Source organism: Drosophila guanche, unplaced genomic scaffold (assembly GCF_900245975.1).
Source record: "Drosophila guanche unplaced genomic scaffold, DGUA_6, whole genome shotgun sequence".
NCBI lineage: Eukaryota > Metazoa > Arthropoda > Insecta > Diptera > Drosophilidae > Drosophila > Drosophila guanche.
The window spans coordinates 2,716,407-2,725,501 of NW_022995753.1; the positions used below are offsets into that span (position 1 = coordinate 2,716,407).

The 9,095-nt window shown below is 51.0% G+C and overlaps 2 protein-coding genes across 2 annotated transcripts; one reads left to right on the forward strand and one right to left on the reverse strand.

The window, feature by feature from the left end:
- Nucleotides 1-1,196: 1,196 nt before the first annotated feature.
- Nucleotides 1,197-4,467, forward strand: LOC117588505 (nuclear transcription factor Y subunit gamma). The gene is made up of 3 exons (XM_034279827.1): nt 1,197-1,387; nt 1,517-2,963; nt 3,020-4,467. Exons 1-3 carry the CDS (start codon nt 1,344-1,346, stop codon nt 3,506-3,508), a joined length of 1,980 nt encoding a protein of 659 aa, XP_034135718.1. The 5' UTR covers nt 1,197-1,343; the 3' UTR covers nt 3,509-4,467.
- On the reverse strand, nt 4,463-8,385 carry LOC117588504. Its single transcript, XM_034279826.1, has 9 exons — nt 8,247-8,385; nt 7,273-8,190; nt 6,808-7,214; nt 6,598-6,749; nt 6,320-6,536; nt 5,897-6,247; nt 5,001-5,828; nt 4,721-4,941; nt 4,463-4,658 (listed from the first exon to the last, which is right to left on the reverse strand). The coding sequence occupies exons 1-9, from the start codon at nt 8,383-8,385 to the stop codon at nt 4,502-4,504; spliced, it is 3,390 nt and encodes a 1,129-aa protein (XP_034135717.1). The 3' UTR covers nt 4,463-4,501.
- Nucleotides 8,386-9,095: the final 710 nt, after the last annotated feature.

The following is a 9,095-nucleotide window of genomic DNA, read 5'->3' on the forward strand; positions in this document are numbered from 1 at the left end:
AGCTTGGGAAAGTTCGTCCTTTTTTACCTGCATGCCATACCTTGCGGTCACATACCAAAGAGAGGATTAGGTCAGCAAGGGAGAGGATCTGGTTCGCTGATTCTCTCTTCTCTGTCGTCATTTTTGCGTCTCAATATAAGCACAGGAATATACCAAAAAAATATACGTGCACACTTAAATATAACGTAAATCTTAGCCCATTTTTCTCGAATTTGATGTTATATTTGATATTACTCTCATTTAACTTTTAACACTGAAACAATAATTTAATCCGATTGAAGAATCCATTTGGCTTATTATAAATACTCATTTTATTGTATTGTATATTTTATGACCTTATATTCTACAAATTGTTTTTGAATTTTTCATACAAATCACCCTTTAAGTACATCATTACAAACTATTGCTAAGCGGGGAGCCATGTTGCATTTATATAAGTTGGACTCGTCGGGAAAAGAAGTCAGCTGTCTATGTGTGAAGGTTTTACGAAGTGAGTGCAAGTACAACGACAATAGAATGTGCTGAAACCCCCTTTAGCTGGCGCATGGGCTAAGAAGAAAAAAAAAGGGTCAACTAAATTTTCATAATTTAATTTTTGGTAATTATATATTTTTGAATTGATATTCTTTTGTATAGGCTCCTAATTCTAAAATTAATTCTAAATTTCATGAGACCAATACTGCCAAAAGTCATTTTTACTTTGTACAAGGGCTAAAATGTGGTGAAAAATGCATACCTAACAGAAAAATAGAAGAATAGAATAAAAGGCAGAATAGTTAATTTACCTCTTCGACCAAGTAATTGTATAAGTAAAGATACAAGTTCAAACGGACTGGAATAATGAGTATAAGAAAATATCAAAAACTAACGGAGTTTATTTTGCTTCAATTTATAACGAGATTCCTATCAATCCATGGCCTTGAACAGCATTCTGTTGTTTTCACTTTCAGGGTCAGCCTTGTGTAGCCTTTGCACTTACACTTACACATTGCACATCCTTATTGCATCTCATTACATTATATAATTCGTTAAGATCGTAAACTCAACCAAGCATCATACTGATATTGCTTAATTATTAGAACACCTTTCCAATGCAACACCTTGCATGCCCTCATCAACAAACATCGATAGCAACTGCAAGCGCACCATCTACAAGAAAATATCGACAGACTTTGGTACCTGGTAAATGCAAATTCATCGTTCATCGTCCACCACCACCACCCAATTCGCTGTAGCGATAATAGCATAAAAAACAAATTAAACAAATAATCTTAGCTTGAGCCGGTCGCTGAAGCCGACCAATTGCCGCCGCCGCACAGCAGAGCACGTGAGCTACATTGGCCATGTACGCGACCAACAATGGCGGCACGAATAAGGCGCCAAACAGGTATGTTTCATGCACACCCCCAAAACCCCTCCCCACTTTCGGACACTGTACAACTTATAAAATTGATGTGCTTTTGTTTTTGTTCTATGTTTTGTGTTGTGTTGTGATGTGCTCCCTTCATGCCAGCAGCAATGCCGCCACAACGCTGTTCGACAACACAATTACCGTGACACCGATCAAGGTGGATCTGAGCGGACCCATGTCGCAGGCCTACGCAGCTGGCAAGGTAACGACGACTGCTGTTCAGCGACGAACGCCCAACGCTGTGGTCGTTACATCCCAACAGCAGATTCCCCAGCAGCTTCCCCAACAACAGCAACAACAACAGCAGCAGCAGCAGCAGCTTCAACAATCTGCCACGGCCACACTGACGATGCCCATGCAGGCGACGCTGGTCTCTAATGCCTGCACCATTGTGAATCCCGGAATGACGATGACGGTGAATGCCAGTCCCAGTCCCAGCACGCCCAAGGAAAAGGCCACGAAGGCGACACGGACGCAAGTGGCCCGGAAGCCGCCGCCGACCATCGACAACTTCTGGCCGAATATCGTGAGCGAGGTGCACGGGATCGGGCAGGTTGATGCCAAGCATCAGGTTCTGCCCTTGGCGCGCATCAAGAAGATCATGAAGCTGGACGAGAACGCCAAAATGATAGCTGGCGAGGCACCGCTGCTGTTTGCCAAGGCCTGCGAATACTTCATCCAGGAGCTGACCATGCACGCCTGGGTGCACACCGAGGAGAGTCGCCGGCGCACGCTGCAGCGCTCGGACATCGCCCAGGCCATAGCCAACTACGATCAGTTCGATTTCCTCATCGACATAGTGCCGCGGGAGGAGATCAAGCCATCGTCGGCGCAAAAGGGCAAAGATTCCATGGGAGCGTGCTCGACCACTGGGATGGCCGGGTCCGTTGCCGGCAGCTCTGTTGGCCACAGCTCCGCCTCCTCCGCCGCCACAGCCACCGCCACGAGCAATTTCAGCTTGGGCGGCACCACTGTACCTTCTGCCACGGCCACCCTCAAGATGGACACCAGCAGCGCTGCGACCGCAGCCGAGGTACTCGGCTTCAGCACCGTCAATCAGGACATTTTCACCGCCCAACTGCAGCAGCATCAGCACCAGCAGCAGCAGCAGCAGCAACAACAACATCAGCCCCAGCACGTGCAGATCATCCAGCAGGCCGGTGGCCATGCGGGAGGCCAGCAGCTGCAGTACTTCATTGCGCTGCCGGGGCAGCAGGGCACGCAGCTGGTGCAGCAAGTGCAGCAAGTGCAGCAGGTGCAGCAGCAGCCAGCTCAGAATCACTTGTCCCAGAGTCTAGGCCTTAATATTGTGGCCGCACAGCAGCCCACACAGCAGCTGATTCTCACCACCGGCCCCAACGGGCAGCTAACCGCCACTCCGGCGCCGACAACGGCGGCCCAGCAGCAAACGGCACTGCTCCAGAATCTCGCCCAGCAGCATCACCAGCAGCAGCAGCAACAGCAACAACAACAGCAGCAGCAGCAGCAACAGCAACAAATCCAGATAATTCAGCAGGTGGTGGGACCAACGGGAGAGATAACCAATGTGCCCGTAAGTTGTCGCAAGTCGAACATAAATATGCAAAATTCTGACCGTATCCCTTTTAGATTGCCATCACTGCGAGCCACTTGCAGCTGCTGCGACTGCAGATGCAGCAGCAGCAACAACAGCAGCAGCAACAACAGCAGCAACAGCAACAAGTCGCAGCCGCTGCACAATTGGCTGGGCAGCAGCATGGGCAACAGCAGCAGGTGATCATACCCACAAATCTGCTGACGGCACAGCAGCTCATACAGCTGGGGGCGACGCCCGCGGGCACAGCCACCCACCAGCAGCAGCATCATCATCAGCAGCAGCAGCACCACCACCAGCAGCAGCATCAGATTCAGGTTCAGGTGCAACAGCAGCAGCATGTAAATCTCAGCCAGAGCAACTCGAGCACCGTCACCAATGCCACGCCCATATACATCAATTCGACGGTATCGAGTGCGCAGACGGCAACGCAATCGCAACAGCAACAGCAGCAGCAGCAAACGCAGGCGCAAACGATCACCACAATGTCCACGGATCGGACGCTGACTGGAGGGTTTCGGTAAAAGCTCAGAGTGCTGAGATCTATGTCTCCACCTCCCTCACCACCCAGCGCATACCGCTCCAAAGAGAAAGAGTTTTAGAGGAGAGGCTTAGTTTTGTGGACAGATTTGTGGACAACTAGCAATCATATCGAAGCATCGGCAGGCATTGGCAATGGCATTGGCAATGGCAATGGCATTGATTGCGCCATTCCCCTGTCATCCAGCACAATGTATATTATAAATATTTAGTTTATATCGGATAATAGAGCCTAGAAGATGGATTATACATAGATAGTTCTAAGTTTTAGATGAGATTCTCTTCAGTGTAGAAATGATTTCAGATTTGAATTTATATGCAAAATATCCTTGCAGATTCTTACACTAGAAGCAGCATATATAGCCAGCCAGCCATCCGTGTGTATATATAGAGTAGAGTAGAATACTCCACCCCGTCTGTCCGTCTGCGAGCTGTAGCTGTACAACTTTGGCACACAAAACTGAGGCATAAGTGTCTGTTTTGCCTGCTAGCATCACCAAAATTTACGAGAATAAAACTTGTAGTTGGATGAGCGGACAAACGATCGATCTGCAAGGGTATCGCACATGCTTCGGGGCAACCGAAGGTAGCACCTTCCTTCCTTTCCTCCTTTCTTGTTAATATAGACACCCGGAGACGCGCGAGAGTTCCAAGTCTCAAGCAGTATGCCAAAACGGATGAGTTATTGTGAACTGCTTCGGGGCCTGCAGGTTTCACCACTCCTCCAACCACCAAACACACACAAAAACACACATCCACCATCCACATTTTAAAGCTAGCACTTAGAGATAACACAGCCGAGGATGCACGCACCACGCATCCCTCCCGCATATGTGGGGCTGTGCATCCTCGGGGGTTTATTATGTATTTGTATGTGTAACTAGGATAAGATCTAAAAACAATTATAAGCAACAAGGACTATGTGCCAGATGCGACTGTGTACTCCTGTACTCCTGTATCCTTTGTCTCCAATTTGTTTACTTTCTAGCCAGTATCTTGTTGATGTCCTGCAGCTCACGGGTGCTCCATGGCTCCAGGGGATCGGGCGGTGACGGCATCTTACGACCGTGCGCCGTGCGTCCACGCTGCTGACGCTGCCGCTGCTCCTCCTCTTCGCTCTGTTCCGGCGAGACTCTGCAAAAGGGAAAGAAGAGCTTTGGCAGCAAGGAGGCGTGGATGCCGCGGCCATCACTTACTTGTTCCTGCGACGAACGCGCGCACTCTTGGCCCGACGAGCGGCCTCATCCTGCGGTGGCTGGCACTTGCGCAAGTGGAACTGCTTCATGGTGGCATGCACCTCATCCGTGGTGGGCAAATCCTCGCTATCCTGTCCCCCATTGCCGTCCTCGGTCTCCACATCGGCCTCCTGCTCAATGGTCAGCACCTCCTCGGCGACGGCCTCGTCAAAGTGAAAGCCCTGCCACAAGCAAAACCGATAAAAACTTCAATGAGCATTTGGATTGATTGATTCCCTACCGTGCTGACGTCCAGTTCGGGTGGTGCCCACACCGAGGACATGGCCTGAAACTGCCCATGGCCATGCCCATCGAAACCCATCGAAGTGTCGTGCTCCCGCCGTATGTCCGCCTTGGATAGGGCATTGTGGGTACGCTTGGCCAGCGATAACTTGCCCAGAATGGGCCCTCCACTGTCGCTCTCCTCCGTCTCCACCTCGGCCAGCATGGCCATGAATTCCTCCAGCTTCTTGGGATCCACAACATCCTTGGGATCCTGGAACAGATTGCCCAGTGTCGTCATGGGCAATGGTATGGCCAAAGCAGGAGCTGCAGGAGCAGCAGTAGGCAAAGATGTGGCAGACTGGGCGACTGGCAGCGGAGTGCTGGCCATGGGTGCTGCTGCCACACTGGGAACGATCTTGTCTGTCTGCGGCTGTGTCTTCATTGTCTGCTCAACCAAATCGAAGGCCTTGTTGGCCAACTGCTGCAGTCCGGCAAAGTAATGGGGATCATGGGTCTCTGGCCGCTCGTCCGACATCATGATCAGCTCCCGAAAGGGATCTGGGACCGTGGGCGCCGTCTCCTTTCCACCACCACCGCCGCCCAGGGTGGCCGCTGAGCGCAGCTGTACGCCGTTGCTGGATGCCGGATTGTTGGCAAAGGTGAGCATGTCCATGGCATTGGTGAAGTCCGTGTCCGTGTGCATGGTGTTGTAGGGATCCTTGAGCTTCTGCTTGGTCACCTTGACGGGGCTGGAGATGGAGGCGCGTCCCCACATGAGGCGACGCATCTCCTCCCCGGTCATGCCGCGCTTCTTCAAAGCCGTCAACGTGACACGTCCCACACGCTGCAATGAGACGCATAAAAGTTCAGTTCAAGGCACTGAGGGTCTTTGTACCTGACCCATGGACTCACCTTCCAATTGGAGACGGCTCCCTTGCGCTGCTTGGCCCGTGTCTTGCTCTTGCTCTTGATGACCATAACGCCGCGCACCTCGAAGCCAGAGTCATCCGATGGGCCCAGCGGTATGGAATAGGCCTCCAGGTAGCCTTTGGCATCCGACTGCGGCACAGCGCGCTCCAGGGTGACAACGATCTTGGCCCATTGCTTCATCCACTCCTTCTCGGACTGCTCGATCACCGTCACGTAGGTGTTGCCCATCATGGCGATCAGCATGTTGAGCAACAGAATGGGCACAAATATCATGAAGATCACAAAAACCGTCTTCGAGAGATTCGGATATGTGGTCTGATTGAGGTCTGGATACTGAATGGATGGTTGGAGAGCAAGAAAGGAAGCCTAACTGAGGGTTCTTTGATGTGTGCGAATGAGACTCACATTGTAGTCACCCAATGTGGTTTGAAAGAGGGCCATCCAGGTGCTGGTGTAGGTATTAAACATTGTCGACTGCACCTGCGGATGTCCCTTGTAGAGGAAGTAAAAGGCCTGCGAGAAGCCACACAAAACGATGCAGTAGATGATGCCAAAGGTGAACATGTCGCCGGTGATCATAGAATAAATCATCGTCACAAAGGGTCCGGTCAATCGAATGGCACTAAGAGTAGAGGGTATTACAGATTAACAGAACTTTCAACCTGTCTATTTGGCACACTTACCCGGCAAAAAACATAAGCAAAAACCAAGAGCCAGGCACTGCAAAGATCAGTATGGCCTCCTCGGTGTCGGTGTCGCCAATCAGGCGGAAGGGTATGCAAGCCAGTATCAGCAGATTCGAGAACAAAAAGATGGCCTTGGCCGGCGCATGCGACTGCCAAGAGTGCGCCAAATTAATGATAATGATAAAAGCCAATTGGGGGACCACCTACCAGTTGCTTGAGGAATGCCGATAAACCCTGATTCTTGATCTCATCGCCCTGCTGGAACACCACGTAGCTGAGAACGCCCGCAATGGTGGCCAATTCGGCACAATATCTGGCCACTGTCTGCGCATTATAGTCATCGCTGGCATCGGCTGGCTCCTCGCGTTCCTGCAGAGCGGCTGCCGCAGCGTCCGACTCTGGCTCGGGCTCACCCTCGTGGGCGGGACGCAGATAAACAGAGACGGACAGGCAGAGCAGATGCGTGGATAGGATGAGGAGACGCTTGAGGAACTGATTCTGGGCAAATGTCTTCCATTTCTCCTCAAGCAAACGCTGAATGATGCCACCGTCCAGCATGTCCAAATGCTCTGGTTTCGTGCCATTCAGAATGATGAACAAAGCAGAGTTCCAATCTACAGGGGGAGGGATGGCTAAATGAAGTAAAATCCATCCTTTTATCTGCCCACTTACTCGTCCTGCCATCGGGCAGGAGTGTGTCCAGCGCATTTAGGGGATACCCCGAGCAGGTGATGTTGCTGTAGCGCCAAAACTCGCGCGCCGAGAGCTCCAACATTTCGCGAAAGACCTCGGCACGGCCCAGCTTGCAGGCGAGTGTGAGGGGCGTGAGGCCCGTCTGATTGACGATGCCATTCTTGGCTGGGGTCTTCGGGTGGCGCAGGGCATAGCCGAACATGTCCAGCTTGTCGCAGACGACGACCATGTGCAGTATCATGTTGCCGAAGGAGTCCTGGGCATCCGGATCGGCACCGCAGTCCACCAGCAGATTGTAGACACTCTCGTTGGCACAGCAGGCGGCCCATGCCAGCGGATATTCACCCATGTAGGCCAATCCCTCGTAGTCGGTGCTCTTAGCGGGATTCGCCCGCTGCTGGTCGCGCGGCAGAAAGAAGCTGCCGATGGCCCGCTGATTAATGTCCGCACCAGCCTCGATGAGGTCCGCCACGAGCTCGTTGTTGCTGTAGGCAATCGAGAGATGAAGGGCGCTGGCACCCAGATACTCCTCACCCTCCATCACGTCCAGCGCCAGATTGGGGAAGACGCGCAGCAGGACACGGGCCAGCTTGGTGTGGATCTTCGAGTCGCAGATGATCAGCACGTGGAGCAGACTCTCGCCAAGGGCGCCGCGGTACTGCATCTGCCAGCAGGCCTTGTGGTCCTCCCACTTGCCGAGCGGATCGTGAATCGAGAGCGATGCCTCAATGGGTATGGTCACCTCCGTGTGATCGCGATACTTCCAGCGCAGGAACTCGGCCCGATTGATCACCTGCCCCTTGCCATCGTTGTACATGAACACACCGAACTGTTCGCGTATCAGCTGCTCCACGGCAATGAGGCCGCCCGAGTTGATGGCATCAATCAGATCGCCGCCTGGAACAGGGCAGAGCATGGATTCGGGAATGGGCATTTAGTACTTTCCCACCTACCTCGCTTGTAGTCCGCCAGCTTGTACAGAAGGCACTTGCAGGCCGTCGCCGAGGACTGTGAGATGACCGCATCCAGGATGGCACCTGGCTTCATCTCGGGCGCCTTTTTCCTCAGGCATTTCTTCAGCAGGAACTTCATCGTTGAAATTCTTTACTGTCGCTGCTTCATTGGTGTCCTCCAATTTGTGCGATGTTGTTTGTTCGATGTCCTTTCGGGCGCAGCGAGAGACGAGCAACGTTGTCCCTGGCAACACCAACGCTTCCCCCCCAAGCCAAGCGGACCCTTCGTGATTCCCACGAGGGTCAGAGCTTTCCACATTCGATAGGGAATTGTTTTAATATAGATTGACATCATATATTGGGATATTATTACTTCATTGAGTTCAAGTGAAGAAAAGTCCAAAACAACATGCATGTCGTGTGCGTGACTAGCTGCAAAGTGGTTGCTCAACTGCTTGGGGGATTTTCATGCCTCTCGAAATACAATTTGTTCTTGTTTTTTTTTTTGTATATTTTCTTTTTTTTTATTGAATTATGTATATAAATATATTTTTGCTTTCATTATTATTATTATTAATAATATTATAATTATTGCTTAGGGGCTAGAGTATTGGATTTTAATGGGGTGGCGGGGCGGGGCTTTAGCGGATATATGTATATATATAATCATACTGTAAAATAAATTGTATAAATAATGTATATGCTTTTAATTCGCATTTTGCATTTTTGCAATTCTTAAGCAATTCTCATTCTGATTCCCTTCTGCTGCTGATTCCTTCTTCTACTTACCTGCCAAAATCACCGACATGCCGACCATCTCTATTCACTCTCATATGAGGCATACATATA

Coding starts and splice junctions, on each gene's coding strand:
- LOC117588505 (XM_034279827.1), top strand. CDS start 1,344: ATGTACGCGACCAACAATGGCGGCACGAATAAGGCGCCAAACAG. Junction 1,388..1,516: donor ACGAATAAGGCGCCAAACAG/GTATGTTTCATG, acceptor TCATGCCAGCAG/CAATGCCGCCACAACGCTGT. Junction 2,964..3,019: donor GAGAGATAACCAATGTGCCC/GTAAGTTGTCGC, acceptor TATCCCTTTTAG/ATTGCCATCACTGCGAGCCA.
- LOC117588504 (XM_034279826.1), bottom strand. CDS start 8,385: ATGAAGTTCCTGCTGAAGAAATGCCTGAGGAAAAAGGCGCCCGAGATG. Junction 6,750..6,807: donor CGGCATTCCTCAAGCAACTG/GTAGGTGGTCCC, acceptor CACTCTTGGCAG/TCGCATGCGCCGGCCAAGGC. Junction 6,248..6,319: donor CCACATTGGGTGACTACAAT/GTGAGTCTCATT, acceptor CCATCCATTCAG/TATCCAGACCTCAATCAGAC.